The 24,147-nt window shown below is 40.2% G+C and overlaps 4 protein-coding genes across 11 annotated transcripts; 3 read left to right on the top strand and 1 right to left on the bottom strand.

Annotated features, from left to right (window-relative positions):
• The first annotated feature begins 51 nt into the window (after window positions 1-51).
• Window positions 52-1,009, top strand: LOC139772290 (coiled-coil domain-containing protein 12). The gene is made up of 3 exons (XM_071705860.1): window positions 52-266; window positions 347-485; window positions 742-1,009. The coding sequence occupies exons 1-3, from the start codon at window positions 139-141 to the stop codon at window positions 916-918; spliced, it is 444 nt and encodes a 147-aa protein (XP_071561961.1). The 5' UTR covers window positions 52-138; the 3' UTR covers window positions 919-1,009.
• LOC139772286 (carbonic anhydrase 1) lies at window positions 925-6,807 on the bottom strand. Its single transcript, XM_071705852.1, has 6 exons — window positions 6,587-6,807; window positions 3,357-3,398; window positions 3,105-3,266; window positions 2,313-2,560; window positions 1,939-2,175; window positions 925-1,773 (listed from the first exon to the last, which is right to left on the bottom strand). Exons 1-6 carry the CDS (start codon window positions 6,630-6,632, stop codon window positions 1,534-1,536), a joined length of 975 nt encoding a protein of 324 aa, XP_071561953.1. The 5' UTR covers window positions 6,633-6,807; the 3' UTR covers window positions 925-1,533.
• Window positions 6,808-10,269: 3,462 nt separating this feature from the next.
• Window positions 10,270-19,053, top strand: Dmpd (F-box protein dmpd). Of its 5 annotated transcripts, none has more exons than XM_071705843.1 (6): window positions 10,270-10,821; window positions 13,529-13,795; window positions 13,884-14,132; window positions 14,203-14,398; window positions 14,475-14,839; window positions 15,027-19,053. In XM_071705843.1, exons 2-6 carry the CDS (start codon window positions 13,565-13,567, stop codon window positions 15,408-15,410), a joined length of 1,425 nt encoding a protein of 474 aa, XP_071561944.1. In that variant the 5' UTR covers window positions 10,270-10,821; window positions 13,529-13,564; the 3' UTR covers window positions 15,411-19,053. The 5 variants fall into 5 exon arrangements, with proteins under 5 accessions (XP_071561944.1, XP_071561947.1, XP_071561945.1 ...); XM_071705846.1 differs by lacking the exon at window positions 10,270-10,821 and adding an exon at window positions 11,251-11,523; XM_071705844.1 differs by lacking the exon at window positions 10,270-10,821 and adding an exon at window positions 12,030-12,249.
• Window positions 19,054-20,214: 1,161 nt separating this feature from the next.
• On the top strand, window positions 20,215-23,580 carry Bigmax (helix-loop-helix-leucine zipper transcription factor bigmax). Of its 4 annotated transcripts, none has more exons than XM_071705855.1 (5): window positions 20,215-20,572; window positions 21,907-22,059; window positions 22,134-22,513; window positions 22,587-22,697; window positions 22,787-23,580. In XM_071705855.1, exons 1-5 carry the CDS (start codon window positions 20,536-20,538, stop codon window positions 22,850-22,852), a joined length of 747 nt encoding a protein of 248 aa, XP_071561956.1. In that variant the 5' UTR covers window positions 20,215-20,535; the 3' UTR covers window positions 22,853-23,580. The 4 variants fall into 4 exon arrangements, with proteins under 4 accessions (XP_071561956.1, XP_071561957.1, XP_071561959.1 ...); XM_071705856.1 differs by having other exon boundaries at window positions 21,910-22,059; XM_071705858.1 differs by lacking the exon at window positions 20,215-20,572 and adding an exon at window positions 20,676-21,590.
• The last annotated feature ends 567 nt before the right edge of the window (window positions 23,581-24,147 follow it).

Consider the following 24,147-nt stretch of genomic DNA (forward strand, 5'->3'; position numbering starts at 1 on the left):
CCGGCCTATCTGGGAACACGGAGTTCTAGTAGTGTCAGTAGTGTGTCCGGCCAGTCCGGCCAGACTGGTCCAGACTTTGGTTCCAGAGTTACTAGCCAAGTGTCATCTGTGATTTTACGAGTGTTTATTATTTAAAAAATGACGGAAGAGAAAATTGGCTCGTTAGAGGAGGAAGCTTTGAAGAGAAAAGAACGGCTTCAGGCGCTCAAACGAAAGAATGAAGAGGGCAAAGAAAATGAGAGCGACACGGTCGAAAATTTGCCAAAGTAAGTTTTATTTTAAAGATACAGATTGAAATCTAACCTCACATTGCCGTTGAATTGCTCAGAGTCTTGAGTGTTTTCAGGCCAAAATTTCGGAGTTATAAGCCGCAGGACGAAAGTTTGAAGAATAATGTGATAGAGGATGCGAAACCCGGCGATGTGGAAGCTGTAGTTCAGGAGCAACTGGACGCTGCAAACAGTAAAGTGGTTATCGAGGAACTGGTAAGTTTGGGACGTTCCACAAAATCTGTTCTACTACTAAACTACTTTTTATTTACTGATGATGGCCCTTCAATGTTTTTACTAGAAATTGATTCAAAATTGTTAAGGAATTTATTGATCAAAGATAATCTGCTAAAGCTTCTATGTATATATGTATATATATATATAGAATTATATATTTCCTCGATATGGCCATATTTCTGCAGCGTCCTGTACGATTTCTCACAAACAATTGTTTACTTTTTTCATTTACTAGGATATCAGTAATTTAGCACCGAGAAAGCCTGATTGGGATCTGAAGCGAGATATAGCCAAAAAATTGGAAATATTAGAGAGGAGAACGCAGAAAGCGATAGCAGAAGAAGTGAGGGCACGTATCAAACAAGGCCAACAAGATCTAGCAGCTTATGTAAATAATTCTCACAAAGAATGAATAGTATCGTTATCAAAAATACATATGTATATTTCGTAATAAATTATATTTTTTTTTATTTATAGAATATATATTTAATAATCAACATTTATATATTTGTAGTTCATCATTATTTCTTATATGATATAGCTCCTTATGAATTAAATATTCGCTTGAACTCGCTCGCATGGTGAATGACACATCTATTTATTTTAAAATTCAATCTTAATGCAAACATCTTGGCAACTGTTATATGTCACTATTGATCACAATTAAATTATTGCGATTAATGTATGTGTAAAGATAACATTTTAATTGATGTATATGTATATGTGTGCTGTGTGTGTCATGATCTTGAATTGCTTATGTCGATGTTACAATGTTAAGAAATAATTAAATTATTGCTGTTAAATTAAAAATCATCACATAAAATGTATTCTAGTTACATGAAATCATAAAACTTTATTTTAGAGCGTTTACTCAATTAAATATCTTAACCGTCAAACAATATTATAAAATTAGAGCTGATTCTTTTTCGCTTAGTAATATTTACTAATTGTTGTCATTCTTTTCCTTTAAAGGTTATGATAACAATTGAAAAACACTCTTTGACTAGAATATTTCGTATCAAGGATTTCACATGGCAAACAGAAAGATTGCCACAAGAGCTCCTAATGCAACGAACAGAATCGGCACCTTGACATTCCGTTGTCCAGAATGCCCATCAAAATGATGGACTTCAGAAGTGTTACTCGGCGTGCTCTGCTCTCGCGGAATGTTGTGAAGAACTACTCGATCTTCCAAAGGCTGCACCGGCCGAAAATTGTGAGTCAATTTGTTGCCCTCTGGGTTCCGTAAGTCACGAAATGCAGACAACTGAAATTAAACAATAAATCTGCGTGTTCTTACATATCAAATTTGTAGACATATATTGTACATAGTTCAAGTGATTGAAAATCTGTGCCAAAAAATTATTAATTTATAAATAATATTATAACGTTAGAGAAATTTTCATAGTACTCGCAAATTATGTTAAGAGACCTGCTCGCGCGATAATTCTTGATGATCCTTAAAGTCAATCCACGTAGCAACCTCGAGACAAGGTGGAGTAGTTAACGAGCCGTTATATGTGAAGTAGTCCTGCATGTTCGCAATATCTGGCACAAGTATTGTTTCCAATAACAAAGGCTCTTGCAATACTTTTCCCTTACCCATCGCTTCTATGTCAGGTAATAATTTTACAATCGGTTCGTACGTTGGATTCGGTTGAGGGCTTAGCTGCATGATTTGATTAAAAAACAGACATGTTAACATGTAAGATTATTTTTAAAAAAATTATAACGATTCAAGAAGATTAATTATAATAACGTATAAAAAATACCGAGTAAAATTTCGAAATCGACGTGATCTCTTACCTCGTACAAATATGCTAAAATAGCCAGACCATCTTCGTGCTTAAGAGCTTCATCCATCGACTTGTAATCCTCCTTGTAAAACACAGCATGCATTTCCATCGGGAACGAATGGTTGTTAATTAAATCTTCGGATCCCTCGTAATCGTTCTGGCCCCAATGAAAATGCAATTGTTCAAACACGTAGATATTATCCTCTAAGGGTCCTCCGGACAGCATGGCTGCTTTGGATTCGTTGGTTTTCAGCATGACTTGATTGGAGGAAAAAAAAAAGTTGCATGCAACAGCAATTATTAAAATATTAAAGACATCAGTGTGTTGTATGCAATTATATTAAAGATATATATCTTTTTTATGTAACATCGATATTACGTGTTAAAAGTAATCTCTATATCTGAGCTCGATTACGTATTATATTAACATGATTGAGATCATTACGGCACTGATTTAACCGCCAGTAATGATACGTACGAATCGTTTGCGAACTTTTTGTCTTGTCAGCGTTTTAGTCACTTCTATTTAACATTCATGTGATTTATTGTGAGTTCGTTTAAACACCAGGATATTTTATAACTACAAGGTACAAAGTATCTCTTTTTTCTCACATTTCCTTGTTTTATCGTCCCAATTATATCGTAACGAAACGTTTTTATCGACTTTAATCCTCGTGAATGTGATCGCGAGGGGTTTCCCAACGGGAATGCTTAACGCGAACCGCGAGAAAACCTCGAGCTAACGAATCGAATGTCTCTTTCTCGGCGTGCCGAATGTAGAACCGAACCGTGAAATTCTTACCCGTGTGACCGGTGTTCGTCACGTACGACTGGCACGGATTGTCAATGCCGATCAATCTCAGTGGCGGTAGGTTGACGTTCTTCACATTGTGCTCCTCTATGTTAATGGGCGATTGATGTTTCCCAATGCACGTATGATACTCATCACCCCAATGCGACGGACCTGCGAAAACAAGATTGATCTCATTTCTCGAAGTGCATCATTATCAATGAACGTCGGATAACGAACTTCTCTGTTGTCTGTCAGACTCACCTAGACTTCCCTCGTAACTGAATTCTTGACCGCGACAGAGACCTGAAAAAATAAAAACGTTTACTAATTTTACAATTCGCTCATTACACAAATCTCGTAAAAAGAAAAACGCATAGCGAATAATAATGGGCGATGCTAATGAAATAAAGTTTCGATTACGATAATGAATGATATGAATAAGAACGAGTACATGAATGCAATATGTTACATGAAGAAAACATATACGGCTTTGTTTCGATAAACAAGTAATTTCTGGTAGAGTTTTATGTCTAAAAATAAAAAATTATTGAAAGAGGAAGATAACTTCAATCTCAACTTCTTGAAATTCGTAGAGATGTGATAACTGATAACTTAATTGTTATAGAAAAAATATTAATATTTTCAGCTCAGCCCAGATATCATCGATGCGCTTTCTAACGGATCGGAAGATTTTCGCGGAAGTTGAAAGTGCATTCGAAGTTCTCTGTCTCTTGAAAGATAATTGGCTGTTTCCGCGCGCTTATTATGCGCCAGAATGCTTCTTGATTATCTAGCTAACGAGTGTACTCGCGATTCTTTTCTCCCGGTGTACTTATTCGGTGGGCAAGTCGTCACCTGGTTGCTTTAAGGTTCCCCACATCTGCTCGACATATGCGACGAGAGACGCTTTACTCGAGAATATTGTTTTCGTTTTTTTTTTTTTAGTCCAAACGGTTACGTAGGGACCGTCGACGTGACACCGTCTGGAAATCCTTGGCTGATTTAAAGTGATTATCTTGAGAATGATGAACATCCTCGGCGTCCTTCTTCCATTACGCAAAATCTTTATTGTTGCACGTACGATTACGTGAGACACATGCAAGAGAGACATCGTCTGCAGAGGTCCGAGACATCTGACGATAACGCGAAATTTCGAAAAAACTGCAACGTTATGCATGATAAAAATATCTCGCGAAATCGCGAAATCGAATAATAATCGCTACTGGTCGAAGAATCGGTAAAAAATTTTATATCTTAAAAGTATCACCTGCTTCCTTTTGAACATATAATAATAGGATAATAAGGATAATAACATATGTAAATCAAAGAAACGAGGGAATTGAATTTAACCAACTGCAAAAAAGGCTGTTCAAACAATAGCCTTCAAACAATAGCCTGTTCTAACAATAGACTGAAATATATTCTGAAAAAGATGAACGTTCGTGTAGACGCGATTACGATTCCATTAATTTTGTATAACAAAATCACAGAGATCGATATTGCGTGGCTATGCGAATTGTCCCAAAGTTACTAAGTACGTCTGTGACAATTTGACAGAACGATGCAAACTGTATGTTTGCGCATGAGGCCTTCACTTATAATTTATCGTTAGAATTTCTCTTTAAAGTTAAATGCACGACGTTTTGCTTCACACATTTAAGCGAATTTACTCGATTACGCTTTATAATTTCAAACTTTCGAAGCGTGTAACTTTCGAACATCAGCTTTCGCAACATCGTCTGTACTTGATAAAAAAAACATTCTTTCACTAAATGTGCCTTAACATTCCATTTGTCGATTCATCAAATATTATCTCTTAGGATGATGCATACATGCGTATCGCATGTAAATTTACATTTTTACGATAGCAAACAAGCCTCGAAACTCGAAAGCGATAGCAATGTTTCGTGCTTGCGTTACAACAACGTGATGATCATCAGGGATTATGCAATTCTCAAGTTCTAGGTCCTTTCTTTAATTACAACTGATTACTCGTCAAGACGCGCGTCTTAACGACAGCAGAAATGGCGCACGCAGGCACACACATAAAAACCGATATAAAATGATAATACCGTTTCGATACCTATACGGCAACTTTTATCAGACGACTCACTAAGAAAATATGAGACATTAGTCTACCTCGAAAGGATTAGTTGACATTCACTTTACGGCGTAATAATGGATTACGAAAAAAGTGTCGCTTCAGATAAAAATCCAATTTTTTCCGCTCCGAACAACGCAATAATACACAATTCTGTTCAAGACTGTTGAAGAGAGTTTTCTGCATTCAATATGTAAAATTACTCGATCGGATGATGGGATACATATACAACTACATTTATTTGTGGTGATTTAACTTAACATAATGATTCGTCTGACGTGTGTCGCGAGAACAATCCGTCAAATTACGCTCATCACTTTTGCACGATGATCATTATTTGTATCGTTAGTTATAACGATTGTTTCTACAGTTTGACATAGCGTTCATACAATATTGAAATACATATTAAAGTATTGGAAACGGAAACTTGCGAAAATACCTGCTAAATTAAAAATTGTTATTGAGCTCTGTTATATAGCATTTATATAGCAGAATCTCTGTTGATAAAATTATAATTGGCATCTTAATCGCAACTCCTGTATTCCCTGTATGATGTTTTGCGGTCATCTTCAGCAATAATTTCGATGTATTAATGCACTTCATCATGCATGCACTAAACATTCATCTCTTAATAATACTATTCGGGTATTGTAGTTGAAATTTAAGTCAATTGTCTTATATGTACATTAACCGACTTAATGAGACAGATAATTTATTTGTTTTATTTTGTTTTACTCGCGCGTGTAGCTCAATCACATTTTATCGTACTCGAAAATAAAAATAGATCTTGTTTTATTACCACTAAATAAAAATATGTCTGTAGCATAATGATTTTGATAAGTTACACACTATTGCTTGTTATCGAGACACAATACTTTCAATCGCGAGATTCACATATGATAAGCTTGCAGGAAACATCGGATAATTTTATTATTATCTTCATAATCTCTTGTTGTTACTAATTACTAATAAATAATCATCGCAACTCATTGTCAGTCAAACAGACATAATATTTTTCTACAATATTTAACAAGAACTTGATATCTCTACGTATAAAACAACATCAATTCTATGTTCAACAGTTTTATGATATCAACAGATATTATTCTGTGTAAGTCATTAAAACGACTATAAAGTACTAATATCTTATCTGATATCTTATTTTTAAAATCTTATTTCTAAAGTCAAAGCGCAAATGCCATGGTATTTTTGTATTTTAATACCACATGAATATTTAAGATTACCGAATCTGTAATTCTACAATCCGCAAAGAACAACATGTCTGAGAACAACAGCTTGAAGAAGCATCTTCGAGCGACGTTAGGTTTATGCAGAGGAGCTGTTCCAAAGTGATCGTGCCGAAGGTTCAAGCGGAGACCGATAGACTCACCCGATAGGAGGAGGAGGCCGAGATAAACGACCGAAAGCATCACCATGATCGTTCACCCCGTCAGCGCGTACACCATGAAATCTCGCGGCACTGCCAACGACTCCCCGATTCGTCGAGGAATCAGCGAGGTAATGCGAAGATTTCTGTATTACGGCCGGTGGTAGACTGAGTACTGCCGGCTCGGTCGACCATGTTAAATAAGAGTTCGCCGCTTCTATTTCGCGACGTGCGATTGACTTTGCGTCGTCGCATCGACAGCGAAGAGGGAAGAACACGATTTGTTTCATGACGATCTACGAAATCAACACGACGAGTAATGATTTCAAGATGCGACCTTGAAAACTAGACAAAAAAATAGGCGAATTAAAAACGGCTGGCATAAATCCGCTTGCTTTTGATAATCAAATTGGCAAATCGCGGGCTGATTGCTCAAATCCTTTGTACTGCATGTAGGTATAGTATACAGTGATTCGCGATTTGGCTCGGAAATTATAGGCAGCTTAAAAGCTTGTTATTTTACAAATCTATCACTCCTATTATTCTGATAATAAGTATGTTTAAGTTTTAAAAGTCTACGTCTATATGTCTGCTTTTTCTCGTTCCCCTTCTTTTTTTCATATTAAAGGCTTCTAAAGACTCGAAAATTTAAAAATATCCGCTCAATTTTTCGCGAGTAATCTCTGCGTTGGAATTATTTTATATTTTTCAATGAAAAGGTAAATTGTTAAGAGTAATTTTTTTAATTTCTTCCAAACAATTATATATTAAAATATTATTGTTATTAAAGCAATGCAACTTATCTTCTTCGGAGTAAAAAAAAATTAAATTCGAGGAACGCTTAAAACTTTGGCAATCAGATGCGAGGTCCTCGCTTGAGCAAATCTTACGATATATTTAACGCTCTGTAGACGTATGTATTTCACGAGTGCAACTTTTGCACGCGTTTAGTATCAAGCAATGCAGCCCGTTAGCATTTGCTATGTTATTTAGTATTTAGCAGTCCGTTTGACTAGCACAGGCGGAAATCTCGTGAATATATCCGGCGATATGTGATGAATAACTTACGGTACCTTCCTACCGTCGTGCTTTTCGGTATTCCTCGACTTCCGTTTCGCGAAAATTATTCTCTGCGGTTTTCTCCGGCGTAATCCGACCCAACGACCGTAATCCCCGGCAGATTTGTTATACAATTCGCGATCTCATTTCTCAAATTGGCTATTGAAAGATTAATAACATCCTGTTTTTATCAATAACGTAATGGGGAGAACGACGTTCTTTTATAGTCGGATTCTATCAACGAGAGACTAATTATATTATATCCTTACGGCTCGCGTTATATATATACACATCTCTAATTTTCATTCACGAGAAAATCTTTTAGCGCAATGTAGCTTTTGAAAAAAAAAACACAACAGTACACAGAAATACGTAAAAACAAAATGCGGAAAGTGCATTAGATAATTACGCGTAAAATAAGGTCGAGTATAAATGTTAATGTTGTACTCGACCTTATTTTACGCATATACACGCCAGTTTATATATCATTTTCACGTAGATAAAAAAAATACCTGTTTATGGGTAATTAGGTTTAATATTTCGCTTCGTAAAAATTCATCTCTCTTCCGAGAAAACATCGAAATATCACGCGAAATATTGTCGACTCGGGCGATACTTAGTGTTAAAAGACAAGAATTTCATCGAGACTGTCAGGCAACGCGTTCGATTTCGCAAGCGTTTCACCATAATAAACGGCCGCGGCGGTGGATGTATAATAGAAATCTCCGCGAGCGAGGACGGATCGAGAGCGAGATTGATGCAAAAAAGCACGATCGGAGACGGAATTTTTCCAGGTTCTCGCTCTATTGAAATATCTGTATCGAGAACAATACGTTCGCACCGGGTAACGGTACATTACGTAAGAATGATCGATCGCGCGGAATCAAGGAATGATTCAAGTGTTTTCTCCTCGAGATCGATTCGGCATTCGCGTTTCGTGCAATTTGACTTTCTGGACTGGCTGCAGGACAAACGCGTTATATGCGTGACCGAATCGCGCATATTATGCCTGATGATAAAAGATCAACCGTCAGCCGATGCGCGTGCGACGCCAAGTGTCACGCTCATTAGGATTCGTGCGGGACGAGATATCGCTGCTAGAAATTCTGGAAAATTAACGTAATTGGCCACGCTTAACAATGCAGCGCCGGAATGAACGACGAACGACGGAGGCGTAATGTTGCCGCTCGCCGCTCGGCTATTGTTTGTCGATTGCACAACGCCAGAAATTGAGATAACAATCGGGTAAAGGTAAATGCGTGCGCGATACAGCTCGCAATTTGTGGTTCTGGTTACCCGATTGTCGACGTATCATCAGTCATGGTGCTTGGTGTGCGCGATGTAACCTGTTGTTCGCCTATACAAATGGGAAGGTGATGAAGACAATAATTACAACTGTTTCGAGTGTCTAGCTCTCTCGTCATATATTTATGTATTTTATACGGCATTTAATTTACCGTGAGCGTAAGATGCAATCAGCTTACTCGTCGAATTAACACGCGATTTTGTCTCGCTATACAGAAATTATTTCTCTCGTAACGCGCCGCGCGTTACATAAATATTATGTATATTATTACGATTGATCGCCAAGTAAATAAATTAAATGCATTTTCACGTAGCTTTATTACTTCGTTCATTTAATTCGCGTATCCAGCAAAGATAAGACGTTATCTCTCTTGTGGCGAAAACTCTGCAGAAACGTAATCGTCGAAAGTTCATCAACCTCTATACACGTACTACAACAAAAGCTATCAAAACCGCGTTGATCCGATGACTGAAATATCATATCCGTTTATAGTTTCAATTGTCGAGTCGTACTTAATTATTATATGACTCTCAGTGGCACGATGTAAAAAGTTACATAAATTAAGAACGATAACGACCCCCAGACCCCAGATTTCATCAGGCTTTAAAAACACGATTTGAAGGTGTTACACGGACTCATAGAGGCCAGCACTCATAATCCGATCTTATATTTAAGACAATCTTAAGTACAATCTTAAGATGTTTTAAACCAATAACAGAATCGTACAAGCATCTTAAGGCATTATCTTACGACAGTCTTGAAATAAGAACGGACTATGAATACGGGTACGGGCCATAGTTCAAAAGAATACAATTCAAGAATACAATTTAAATATCGCTTCGAGATTCCAAGAGAAACATAATCGCACGCTTGCGTAACGTCGACGATGTCGCAAGCGCAACTGAATCGTTTTGTAAAAACTACGGAGAGTTCGGAGAGGAGAAGAGCATTCAGGAAATTCAGTAACGTCGTCATCGTCGTCATTCCCGTCATTCTCCCTCCCGCGCACGTTCCGTCTGTCGCCAGTGTCGCCGTCCGTCGTCCGTCGTCCGTCGTCGGTTGTGAGTTCGCGCGACAACGTTCAGACTGCGCGGGCGTCGCGCGACAAGGAAATGCCCTCAGCGGTCGAAAAGTCCCTAGGATTTCGATCGGCGCGCGCATCGCGGTTATCCGTTCGCGTCGCTACGTTCAGGCGGCTCGCGGACGACGCGGAATGGTCCGCGGTCGCGGTCGCGGCCGCCGCGCGCCGCGACTGGTCGCGACGACCAATCAGAAGGCGCACGCGTGCCGTGCGGTGTCGTGTGGCAGTTGTGGCACGTTCGCACGCGGTACGCGGTGTGGCGCGGCGCGCGTCGAAGCGGGAGCGTGTGTGGTGTGTGGTGTGTGTCGCGTCGCGCGAGCGCGAGCGCGTATTCTCGCCGCGGTAATACGTATGTGCGCATCTCCGCGCCGCCGTTGCCCGCCGTCGACGACGTCGGCGTTGTGCCCCCCCCGGTACGCCGCTTTGGAGTTTGGAGCGTAGCAACGGCCGCGCGCCGCGGAAGCGGAACCCGGCCAACCTGGGTGTGCGCCGTGCGCCGCGGTGCCCGCGTGCCATCGCCGCGCCGTCCGCGATATTCGCGACATTCGCGTGCGCGCGCGAGGAGCCAGCAACAGCTCGTCCTGCTCGTCGCGGCCAGTGACAACATTTATTTTCGATACGTTCGCGAAGGGACGGAGGGAGAGCGAGTGAGAGAGATCGAGCGGGGAAGGAGGGAGAGAGACGGAGAAAGAACTCGGTTCCCCGAGCCGCTACTACGCGAGCTACGTCAGCTACGTGCTCGGTGCTGCGGGGTGCCCGTGGATGCGCGGCCAGGACAGCTAGCTGGAGCAGGTAAAATGGACTGGGGAAAAGCTGTTTATCCGCGGGAGGAGTGGCGATTTTTTCCTCGGTTGTAGGATTATGTGTAATCGCGCCATAATTGCACGGGGCTTTTAACGGGCGAGAGAGAGAGAGAGAGAGAGAGGGAGAGGGAGGGAGAGAGAGAGAGAGAGAGAGAAAGAGTGAGTGAGTGAGTGAGTAAGTAAACGAGCGAACGAACGAGAAGGACGAAAAAAAGGAGAACGACGAAGAAGGAGCGATCGCGAATGTAAAAGGAGCGAGCGAAAAAGAGAGAGAGGGAGAGAGAGTGTGCGTGTGTGTGTGTGTGTGTGTGTAAGCTCGGCAGTAAAACGAAGCGAGAACGAACGCGGCAGCGGGGAGTAGCTTGGGGGGGGGGGGGAGGAGAGGCGGGGAAGTCTCTCCGTCAAAATGTCGCTGAAAACGCCAACGCGGATACAGTGATGTTGCCGCTCGTCTAACTCGGGGCACTCGTCGTCTCGACGTCTCCCTTCGAGCCTGCGAGTCTCCGAGCCCTCGAGAGCCTCGCTCTCTTTCTCCTCCCCTTCTCTCCCTCTCTCTCTCCCCCTCCCCCCCTCTCCCTCTCTATCTGCCCGATCTCGTTCTCGGCCAGAGCCAGGCGGCTCTAGCGGTCTTGTAGCGAGGAGAAAGAGAAGATCGCGGGTGCATCGATTACTCGCGCGCACAGGTCACCCGGTTTGTTTCTCCACATTTGTTTCTCTACGCGCGTCGTCGTTCGCGTCTCGTCTCTCGTCTTCGGTGGCGGGATCCCTCTCCCCTCTCGCCCCCTCGCCGTCGCCGTCCCCGTCGCCGTCCCCGTCCCCGTCCCCGTCCCCGTCCCCGTCCCCCGTTTCCTCGGTTTCCCTTACAAGGGCGACAGGTTCCGGGGAAGACACCTCGATCTCGCGAGTAAGGCTTCCGAAGTCGATATCACGCTCCAGGTACTGGCGATCGCGGAGAGCGGGAGAGGGCCCTCCAGCCTCCTTCGCTTCCGCGCGACGACGACGCGCGGGGGGGGGCAGCGAACCCTCTGCTGCATTCACGGTGAAATCGGCTCGTCGCGCTCGACACCTAACTCGACTCCGACCTTTTGTTCGCGCCGCGGCTCGGTCTCCTTCCCTCCTTCCTTTATGCTGCACCCCTCCCCCTTCTCCTCCGCCCCCCTCGGCACCCCGCGACGCCGCGCGAACCTCTTCCCGCGACCGTTAAACGCTCGTCTTCGTACCGATCCGGCCTGGATTGATAGAGTTGGCCGCGGTTTCAGCCGTACTCCGACTTGGACTCCGACTCCGACACGTTTGGCGTCCACGACGTCCACGACGTCCACGTCGGATCGTCGGCTCCGATCCGGACGGACATGCGGGACACGCACGGGCCAGACGGAGTCGTCGTTGTCGTCGTCGTCGTCGCCGTCGCCCGAGGGTGAGCCTGATTTCGGTCGACGATCGGCTCTCTTCCCGTTCCCGTCTACGTCAGAGTGACCACGTACGATCGTCGGAAAATTGAAAGTCCGTGCTCGAGCACGGCTTCGCCGTGCGATGCCGACGCGACCCGAGGAGATGGACTCGATTCGAGTGCGGTGATCAGTGAGAACCCGAGTAACCATCGCTCAGCATCTTGTTTACGCAACGCGCGCGGGCGCGCGCGCGCGACTCGCACATCGCGCACAGTGCCGTTCACCTTCCAAAGTCTCCGTCTGCCTCCGAATTTCCTGCCGATCGTCATGTTCTAGACGCGTCGCGTCGGATATATTCCGTTTCTCGACGGGAACGGGATCGTGTGACCCCGAAAGACCTCGGGGAACCCGAGGCACTCGCAACGTGATTCGCGGGTGATTCGCGCGATCGTTTTCTCCTCGAGACCCCGCGATCGTCCTAGGTACGAATAATTCCGTAGCGACGGCGAAAACGCCTCATCAGAATGAATTTCGCAACGAAGAGCGCGTTTCCGCTCACGTAAGAATCGTCGTTCTAATTTGGAGTGTCATCGGTGCTGCTCCGCGCGATCCGTCTGGTTGTATTTCTTCGACTATTTGTCTGGATTTGTGTCTGGAGTGCTTGCACGATACACCTTCGTGTAATGCTCTTCGGACCCTCGATAGAGGCTCGCTGAAGCAAGTTCGTTGACTTGCAGCCAGGGTTTGGTATTTAAACAAGTTCTGCGCGCGGGAAGGAAGTAGGTCGCGGATCGCGTAAACTTCATTGTTCATTGTGGGAAAAAATAAAACGCTTTAGTGACACGAATACATTAAGTACGGAGACTGTACTTGAAATGATTAACCTGTGTCATTCTTTATCTTTGGAGTCCGTGAATTGCAACGTATACAATAATAATCGCTTATAACATTCTTTGCTAAGCAGAGAAGCGCCAATAAATATACCTATTGATATTTCTTTCTAGAAATTATAAAAATTATTGTTAAATATTATTTATTAGAGTGTACTTATATTACATCTTGCCGCTGTAAATATGCTAATCTTGAAAATATGTTAAAAGAATTTTTTTTCATTATAAAACACTTGCTAACTTGCAATCTCTTAAAACTTGTGAAAATACGTGAGAATATGAAAATGTTAAATTAATTACGCACAGTATATCCGTTTATCTAATTCTGATTGTGTTACATATATATATTTATGTAACATGTCTACATATGTATTATTACCGTTTATTGTGAAAAACATTGCTTGTTTCGCTTCAGATTTTGGATAAACTCACTTATTGAAAAACAAAAAAGATGGTGTCGACACGTCAGTCGAGTAACATGGGAAGCAGCGGTGGCAGTGGACCAGTTGGTGAAGTAGAAGTAAACTCGTTGAAAAAGCACCATTCAGTAACAGCTGGCACGTCTAACAGTGGGGCCACCGCAATTGAATCACGCAACCTGAATCTCCTGGATTTACCTGTCGAGATCCTTGAGAAAATCTTCGGCTATCTAGGCTTCAATATGGTAGCCCATATGCGTCTGGTAAGTATCACTAAATTCAAAGTGAACTCATTGTCAGTTCATTTCTCCCAATTGAATTGCTGTAGCAAACCTCCCATTCATCCCATAGGTTTGCCATCAACTGGATCGCATTTGTGGATCAATACTGAACTCTACGTTTCAAAAGCTACAAGCTCAAATGTTGAGCCGTTTTCAGGCTATCAAAGCGCAAATGCCCAGACGCGAGTCCGCGCGTCGGAATCACCCGTTAGCGTGCGAGTCGGATATTATAGAAACTCTGCATATGCGGCTCACCTTGCTGCAAATGAGTTTCGGCAAGCACATTGAACGGAAGCATTGCTGCTTCTTTCCCGGCGAGGTATATATAATTACGTTTAAACCCCCAATAGTAGAGAAACGGAAGTAAAAATCCTATTTCCGTTTTACAGATCTTAGACGAAGTTTATCGCATTCTCCATTACATAAAAGTCACTCCGAAATTACAAAGACCTTACAAAGTCACAGACGAATTGTTTGATCTGAGTACTATGGCTATGGAATATTTCAAAGAGCACATTGAACCGACATTACCAGAAATTCCTTACTTCGGTGCCGATTTTCTGGATCTTGCAGGAACCTTCTCCTGTAAGTGAAGCAAATGGTTCAATACTTTTCTATACTTTCGTAATAGAATTTTATTGATGGCAATTTGTTGTCGCAGCTTCTAGTAGCGTGAGTAAACCATTTATGTGCCTGGATTCCGCGCCCCTGACCGTCGGAAATGGAAAAACGGGCAATGCTGGAGAAGAAGAAGGTTCTTCGTCGCATTGTTCAGACGATCCTGCTCTTTTGGAGTCCAATGTGTCACCACCGCAATCGAATATGGTCTTGCGAAAACGGATTCGCAAGATCAAACAGGGCATGAGACGGTACAACAGTCAGTTAACATTGATGCGCAGGGATTTGAAGAGTTGCAAGGCGAAAATTGCGGATCAACAGAAACAAATTGTGGAGTACGCTACTCGATTGGATGATAACGACAAAAAGAATGAAGAGACGTCGCGGAAATTCAGCACACTCCTACAGGTATTTATCCAGATATATTCCAGGAATTTGAAATAAAGATGAATATTTAATTTATTATATATAAGATTCGCTTTATAGCTTAATCTTACAAATTGTAGGATTGTATAAACTTGATTTTTTTACTCTCAATTGAATACAGAAATCTATATTTCCCCCCCATCTTATAGATACAAATTTTTTTGTCTAGGAATTGAACAAGTGTAAAACCGAACTACAATATTGGCGATCCAAGTCACCAGCAATACCAGTGTGCGTAGGTTGTGGCCAGTCAATGCCAGTCCCTACAGAGGATTTACAAGCTTTAGCCAATCAGGGAGTGCTACCGGATGCGTTTGGCGAAGGGCACGACTTTATTCCGATCGCGGATGCCCACAGTCCCACCGAGGTGGTACAGCAATCTGTAGTTACGCAATCTCCGTCGACGCCGACGGTGGACATGGCACCCCCAAAGGCTCCCGTGCCTTCGATATCCTTCAAACGGAGATCTACCGCAGAGGAAACGTCGGGCGATGCCGCGAAAAAATCACGTCGCACTGCCAAGTCTCGTCAGGCTAAGCGCTCAAAGATATAAATTGATAACACTGATCATGGTACAAATATTCAACCAGTTTAATGAGTTTCCGAAGATAGGGGACTTTCTATGATGGTTTACGCGCGTTTCTTTATGTCAGCAAGCCGATATGATCTTAGAAGAGTACAAAATTCCTCACCGAACGTCCTGCATCTCGCGCAACGAACCTCGTTTTGAAAATTTTAGCCGCCGCGATTGTCATCGCCAGGTGGTTTTGCGATTATTTCACGGACTTAACGTCGCCGGCACATGGCGCACATTGATGAATATTCTAAAGAAGCCTAGCCGCGATCATTCGCTTTGCTCGTAAAGCAACGTCTAATTATACTTTCTCAAATGCTTATTAGAATTCATTTGTTTTTTCATTGTCATTGCCGCGGTACACTTGAAGATGATAGAAGGTTAAAATCCTGTCTGTCATGTTTGTTTTTGTCATGCATTTAACAGCGGTATCGTACGAGAGAACGTACCAAGTAATGTCGTGGCGACGGGCACTTTGCCTTCCATTTTGCTCTTCGATCAAAAATGTACAGTCTTATTTTTAAAAATAATGTACCCTTGCTAGAATGTTGATTGAAAATCGCGTCTTCAACATTTTGATCGAATGGAATAATACGGGAATGGAGACAGCATTGAAATTTCATAAATCAACCTATATAAATCAAATTGGTACATACCAAGTAATTTTTAGAAAATTGTAAATTAGTTTGAGCATTTTTTTGGATCGTATTCTCCATAAATTGAATTGATCTAAACCAAGTGATTTTCGGAAAGTAGTTGTAAATTTATTCGAGTATTTGGATCGCGTTATGACACAACATAGATTGTGGTACTTTGCATACAAATTTTGAGATAGAGTCTCTAGTAAATTTAATTTCGCGATATCGATTAAAAGGTATCTGGGAGATTACGACGGTTCGTCCAGGTACTGCAAATACAACCAATAACCATATCAATTCGTTTTGCGATATCGATTAGTTATGCTTGCTCAATGCTCGTATTAGAAAATTGATTCTTTTACAATCATTAAATATTTTATCGTCCAGCTCTATTATTTGTGTCAATGTTCACATACTTAGATTATATGAATTCGTGTGGCTGGATAAAATCAAAAAAATTTTATGATAAAAGTATCATCCCAGTATTAAGACGCGAAACAACCAGAAAATATCTGAAAAGAATTTACATCGTACGAAAGAGCAAAATGTTGATGGATACCTGAAAGGGTGTTAGTTTATTTTTATGAATGCGCCATTTTACCAAAACAATTACGAGATGGCGTACACATTGCAATATTAATAGAACTAGATAATATTATTTATAGGAATGATTCTATTTAGATAAAAAAATTGGGTATCATGCTATTTTTGTATATTATACGGAAAAAAATGAAGTTTTGTTATGAATAAAAATTGACAGAAATTTGTATTTATTAGAACATGTTCCAAATTTAAAATGGTGGACGTTCACGTTTATAAATTATAACAATCAAGGATATTTGCAATCGGCTCCGGAAGTCTGATGGTTTACCTTGCGCGATAAACAATTATTGGTACAGTAGGAGCAATTAATGTCTTATTTGCACCGATTACCCAATTAATCTCAAAGCAGCGTAGTTAGATATTGTGAGTTATATTCATGATGATACTTATAAAAGAAAAATGGAAAATACAGATAAATATATAAGTGAATACTTTATATATTACAAATATATACATACATATATCTTTATATATATATATATATATATATATGCGTATAAACGTACGTATATATGTATATACATATATATGTATGTATATATATTTGAGTGGTACTTGCCAGAGGTGGGCATACCACACGCAGAACACTTTAGTTTAACTTTAATGGAACAATAAGATATAACGATTAATTAATTAATTGAACAATTAATTAATTAACGATAAAATAATTGAAATATATATGAAAAAAAAAATATAAATATATATATATATATATATATATAATTTTTTATCGATGTCAAAAGGAAATTAGAGAAAAAGAAAAGCAGAGATAACTTAGGGTGTGAATATAATGGGAGAACGTTGCGGTGCGCATACGTGTGTGAGGTGAATGTGTGATATGTATGAAGATAATATACTAAATTTGAACTTTGACGAGAATTTACGATGTGATGCTTTATCGATTTAACCGCGGGAAAGTGACCTTTATCCGAAAAATATATAAAATACACGTGGGACGTTTCTGGCTGCGAACGAGCATCTAAAACTTCACTTAATGTTTACGTTACGTTGAATAGCGCATTGCGGGGGCGGGCATAGCCAAATCGTACGTGTCGGAAATTTCGAAATGCTTGTACGTTCACTTGCAGAACGTCGCTCGCGACCAGCGGCGACGTGTATCACGGACATCCGTAGGACGAGACTATCCGGAAATTCGCATCGAGACTCTATTTCGTCATTCGGGCCTCTATAAGAACGAACATGTAGATCCAGGATCGACGTCTACAGCGGCGAATTGCATCAATGTCAGTTGATGCTAATTCTGGTTGGCTGATGACCAAACTTGTTTTCTCTGTAATTGTGATCGAAAATCCTTTCCTTTAATTATTCTACAGGTGACTACAATATGTCTCATTTGTAGCTTCGCGATATAAAGAAAACCGAGCAAGTCTATTAATTAATTAATACGCGCTGTCGATGCAATCCAGCGTAAAAATGAATCGGAGTCAGTCAACAAGTGAATCCTCTTCCTCGATTTTGCATTCCTTTTTTTAACACTAATTGTAAAAGGAACGGCAAGTTATCAATCTGAATAGTCAATGCGAATCAAAAGTTAAATTGAGAAGGCGACATTAGCGTATGATTTTATATGATTTTAGCTAACTCAAATATCTTTCTTTCATAATGAATATAATATGTGGAAAAAGGGAACAGAGAATCGCCAACCAGACTGAGTTGGTCAACTGAGACCGTCTCGGTGCAATTCAGTCTAAACATAAACATACCTCACATATACACACATATTACATATAATATAACACCTTCGACGGCGTCTTCTACACGACACCGTCTCAAACAGTTGACGCTCCTCTCTCTTTCTCGGCTTTCCGACATAATCCGTCCCCGAAACGATACAAATGTAGAACCGTGTACTACGCATATTATGGATCTAAGTTAGACGTACGATCGAGTATAACAGTGAATATGCGAATTAGGAGTAGAATAATTTTTCTAGACGGTAGAGAAGTGCTGTGCGCGCGCGGGGGGGAGGGGAAGGGAAACGAATGGGAGGAAAGATGGATATATATATATATATATATATATATACACACACATACATATATATATATATATATATATATATATCGTGGAATTACTCGCTCCACCCCGAAGCCTTGCTATCTGCAAGCGTATTTAATGCAAGCAACGGTCCTTGCCTCAGGTACACAATAGACAAATACCCATGATGATACCGAAATCGTGTACACTTCACGGAGACAAAAAAAAACGACGATGTAGGAACACAATTTGCCAGCGTTACGGCGAGGTGCGCGGTAACGCCGAGGAATAACGGATATATTATCTTAAATGGTTTTACGTGTATTAAAGCGATTGTAAATATATATATTAGATACACCTTATAATAAACATAATTTAACATATCTAACGTTCTAACTTCAGTCTATCACGCGCGCATTACTTGGAGAGCTAAAAATTAATTTCCAACTTAATTATTTTATTACATTGTTGAACATTATACACGTATATCAACAATTGTGACTTTACTGAATTTTGGTTGTCACTCGTAACAAAATTCAAATGGATCTTATTGATCCGCGTGGTCCGATACATGCCGAACATTTCTCAAAGTTTACTTATAATTTTTATTATCGACGCATTGTAGTTGTCAAAAAATTTTAAATCCTCGCTTTTACTTTGATTTAATTTTCTTTTAACACAACAGACAATAAGTTTGATAACACGACATCTTTTTGCACCAGTTCAATCTAGTTTTATTAATTATTAATCATGTTTTATTAATGTTATTAATTCTATGAGTAGTATGTATATTAATACTCTTAATGAATAATCATGAAGTAATTTCAAAGCCATACGTTTTATCAAACTGTTTTATCAAACAATATATCTATAATATATATTTTACATATGTATATAAATTTATGAAATAATAGTAAAGAACCAAGAAATTATAGTTGAAGTCCTCGCGGGGATGCCCGGATGGAATGAATGGTTTTATGCTTTCTTAATTTAATTTAATTTTATTAATTTTATTAATATCTGTAGAATTCGAGTAGATCAAACGATCATTACGACTAAGAAAATTTTTCTTTCAAATTTGCTAACGAGATGTGGAATTCATTATAATAGGTTTTTTAACACAATCAAAGCGCTTTTCGTTTTTAACATGAAATAAGCTCATTTCAGCTCTGGAGGGAGAAAGAAGAAAAACGCGGGGGAGATATGCGAGTAAATGTTCATTTCTATATCAATGTAAATTTTAACTTTAATCTTGATTTGATTTATTTTTTATTTCTGTCTAGTTCCTGAAGAATTAGAAAAAGATGAAAAGTAAGTTGAATTGAGATTAAAGTCAATCTACATTGAGAAAAATGGACATAAGACGAGCAAATGCATCAGTATTCTTTCTTTTGCGCTCTATTCTCTTTCACCCCTTCAATTGCCTTCAATTGACCGTGCGGCGGCGTGCGCTCGTTCCAATCGTTCCATGTTCCAACCTTCGAGCCGCCTGAGCGCAGAAGGTGCAACGTAGCGCGGCTGAAAGGAACTAGCGTTATTCCCTAGTGTTTCCATTTCCATTTCCGTCCAAGATGGTAGAGACCACGCAAAGATATCGTTACGAGACAAACACGTCGAGATCGTTCGCGGTGTCGTGATCGGGTACCGGGTGTGACCGACTGACCGAGTAATCTGGTGCGGTCCGATGTGCCTTGAGACCCTTCCAAATTTTTCTTCTCAACGCATGTAAATCCGACGTTATCTCGGAGTCGATCCGTCTACGATCGTCCCTCGACTCTCGACTCTCGATTATAACCGTTTCACGTGCGCGTCTTGGATTCCCTGTCCCTTCAGCGAGAAATAGTCGGTGTCGCGCCAGACCAATCATGGCAGATTCAGTACACAAGGACGGATACGAGAACCGTAAGTAAATAGAGAAAAAAACAAACAGAAACAAAGCTCTCCTCCCTATTGTTCTCTCCCGTCGTGCGATCTTCAGAACGCTCCTGCTCCTGCTCCTGGCTCCTGGCTCCTGGCTCCTGGTTACCCCTGCCTGCGCCTGCGCTGTCCTGCACTTCCTACACTCGGGAACAACAACAACAACACAACAGTCGCGTTCGGTTCGGAGGGTTGTGAAATAACACACAACTCCGAGCGGAGAGCGATCGACGATTCCACTCGGCGATCATGGTGCGTTCGGGTAAAGGTTCAAAGTTCAACTCGACGACGTTTCAACTTCATGCTCCTTGAATGCATCCTGATATTCACTCTTGACGCAGTTGCATGTTGCATAACCGTTTTGAACGCAGCCTTGCAGCCTTGTTGCTTGGGGATATCGCGAAGGGGGGGAGGTGTCTCCCACCACCACCACCACCACCACCCAAGTTTTTTTGTGCGCAGTTGAATCTGCGCAACCGACCACGTGATTGCTTTGGCAGCAGCTTCGTGTTTACATACATACAGTAACAGTATACGTCGTTATGTGGAGTTTAGCCGTTTGCAAACACTACCTAGTACCTTCTGATTTATTTTTAGTTGCATGCTTATAGGCATACCTATAATTTTTTATTTCAAAATAAGAGTATGTCCTCAAGAAATGTGAATAAAACAATAGTAGAAAAATAATTTTTTAATTGCGAAAGAAATGTAAAAAATTGCTTTAATATTAAGATTGTAAAATGTAAAAAAAAGCAGGCACAAAATTAGATAGTAGGTACGTGCAAAGGATTTGGGGAAAAAATAGAAAAAAGTGCCAAACGAAATGCAAGGAAAGAGAAGTGGCTCAAGTCTTAACAGTATATATTCTATATATTGTCGCATTCAAAGAGATCTGACTCTGTGACCGCTACGTTGTTATATAACCATCATTTATCATATAATGCTGATAAGCCTCAGTACTAATAAGACTGCGCATTAACTTGAACGAATAAAGCAGCAAAACGTAAGTAATATAGATCACTCTTGGTATTATTTGTCGTCTCAGAAAAGAAAAATTTATAATAACGCAAGCTTTTTAAGATAATTTCTATTTATAAAAATTTTAAGTATGTTTCCTATGTACAGTCACATCTAACATATTTTATTCATTTAATCCTGTCCATTTAGGTTTACTTGACACATCTTCATTTTTAAGATACAATAACTGTATAATTATTAGTTTTAACACTTTTTAATTCCATATTTTTTTCTATCTTTAATAATCAATGTCACGTACTACTTGAACTCAAATGTATTGTGCATTTGTTGTTTTTTGAAAGCAGCTAGCTTAACGATGCGTGCTAGCAGTGGTAATATGGGATCGGACAGTGACATGAAGCTGGAGCCGTCCAGTCCTACAGAGAAGTACACTTTTTCCCGTTGTAGTAGCACGGGATCGGTTAACACGCCGTCTTCATCCGCTCATAATACAGGTAAGCGCACGTTTTTTGTACCGACAGATATTCTATATCGCGAATGGATAATCAATGAATGATGCGTTGTTCAGAGGATGAAGATAGCGATAACAAGAATTCCACCATAAGCTACAAAGAGCGTAGGAGAGAGGCACACACGCAGGCTGAGCAGAAGAGGCGGGACGCTATCAAGAAAGGTTACGATTCTCTTCAGGATTTGGTACCGACCTGCCAGCATACGGACTCTTCGGGCTATAAGATTTCCAAGGCTACGGTGCTTCAAAAATCTATCGATTACATACAGTTTCTGTTGCAACAGAAGAAGAAGCAAGAGGACGAGCGTAATGCACTGAGAAAGGAAGTCGTTGCGTTACGCATTATGCAGGCAAATTACGAGCAGATTGTCAAAGCGCATCAGACGCAGCCAGGGCACACGGAAATGCGTGTCTCGGACGAGATGAAGTTTCGAGTGGTAAGGAAAATAGTTGTTTCTTTTTGAAATTATCGCAATTGTGATCCCTTATATGATTTGTATTGTGTTGCAGTTCGAGGCAATAATGAATCGCCTTTTCGAAACGTTTAATATTTCTGTAGCTAACTTTACGGAATTATCTGGTTGCGTGTTCAGTTGGCTGGAGGAACATTGTAAACCTCAGGTAAACAACTATATATCTTTTGTTCGTTCTCCATTTTATTTTCTTAAATGCATGAAAGTTGATAAATGTCATTATTATTAATTTCCTAGACTCTACGCCAAGTAGTACTCTCAGTACTACGAGAGTTCACAATCGCTAACAATCAAATCAGCTAGTCAAGTCTGCATCTTTGAGAAAGGTACTCGTTGCACAATGTCCTTCAGAAGAATTCGTTAGATCCTTATATATCTATAAGAGGAAAATTGACATGACGTACTATGTAACATCTAGATATAAAATCAAGTTTATAAAACAAAGAGCATATATCTCTTCGTTTTTTCATTTGGTTGACGATAGAGCAGGTCATCTCGACAACCGAAAACAAGCGAAATTGAAACAAATTCGGATTAAAATGAGAAACATTGATGGTTTTCTGATTGCATTTTTATTACTGCAATGTTTAGTTTATACATACAATCTTGAGAAAATCTACGTATTATTTTTATGTATACTTTTTTAAGTTTTGCGTGAGTTATCTCTAATATGGATATCCTCCAGTTTGTGTATAATTAGCATCTTGTTGTGGTTTGTGAAGATAATTGTGAAATGATATCTTCCATAAATTGAGATCTTCAGACGTTTAATAATAAGTTACCAGAAGAGACATGCGTTGCATGCATCACAGTATAATGCATAGGAAATATGAATAAAAGTTTATTTTATATACATCTGATAGATACGATATAGGGTCATTATCAACAACTGATGTCGAATATTTTTACCAAATCTTTTATTGCAACACTTTGCGATAAACGAATGGCATATAGTGTATATATGTATATGCATGTAAATCTGATTATACATATAACATATATTTGAATGAATATATACACGATTAAACTTCTGTGCGTATATTGTTTCTTAATCTTCCCTTTCCCTTATGCTATAATTAATATCCCGTTTATTCCACACTTAATTTTTATAATTGTAATTATTTCAAAGAGCACCCTTTAAATATTTGGGCATTTAAATTTTTTGCTTTAAATATTTTTGGATTCCGAGAACATTTAAATTTAAATATGTACAAGATACTTTCGCTCGATCAAATGATCTCTCATCCGTATATCTACTCGAGTTTTACCCAGCTCGGATGTATGCTCTTCGCTACCATCGAAATAAAAACGAAATAACAAGCCGAATCCACGTCGCCTAGAGGACGTAAAGTATTTTAGAAAAGAAACATTGCGGACGAGAAAGAACCAAACAACGTAGGACATTGTGCATAATATTTGCATTAAGACGCACGTAAAGCTACATTTCGAGTAAACGTGATGGATATCGGGATATAAGAGATTGCGTTTTTTTTTTTTCATATAAATATTAGATGTCCGACAGATGTATTTTCAGCCTCGCCACCCGGGGAATTTTATGATGAAGGGTCGAACACCGGTATCTGGGGTCGAAGCTTTGC

Source organism: Temnothorax nylanderi, unplaced genomic scaffold (genome assembly GCF_030848795.1).
Source record: "Temnothorax nylanderi isolate EJ_2023f unplaced genomic scaffold, tnyl_v1.0 TNYL_tig0048_pilon, whole genome shotgun sequence".
In the NCBI taxonomy this organism is placed as follows: Eukaryota; Metazoa; Arthropoda; class Insecta; order Hymenoptera; family Formicidae; genus Temnothorax; species Temnothorax nylanderi.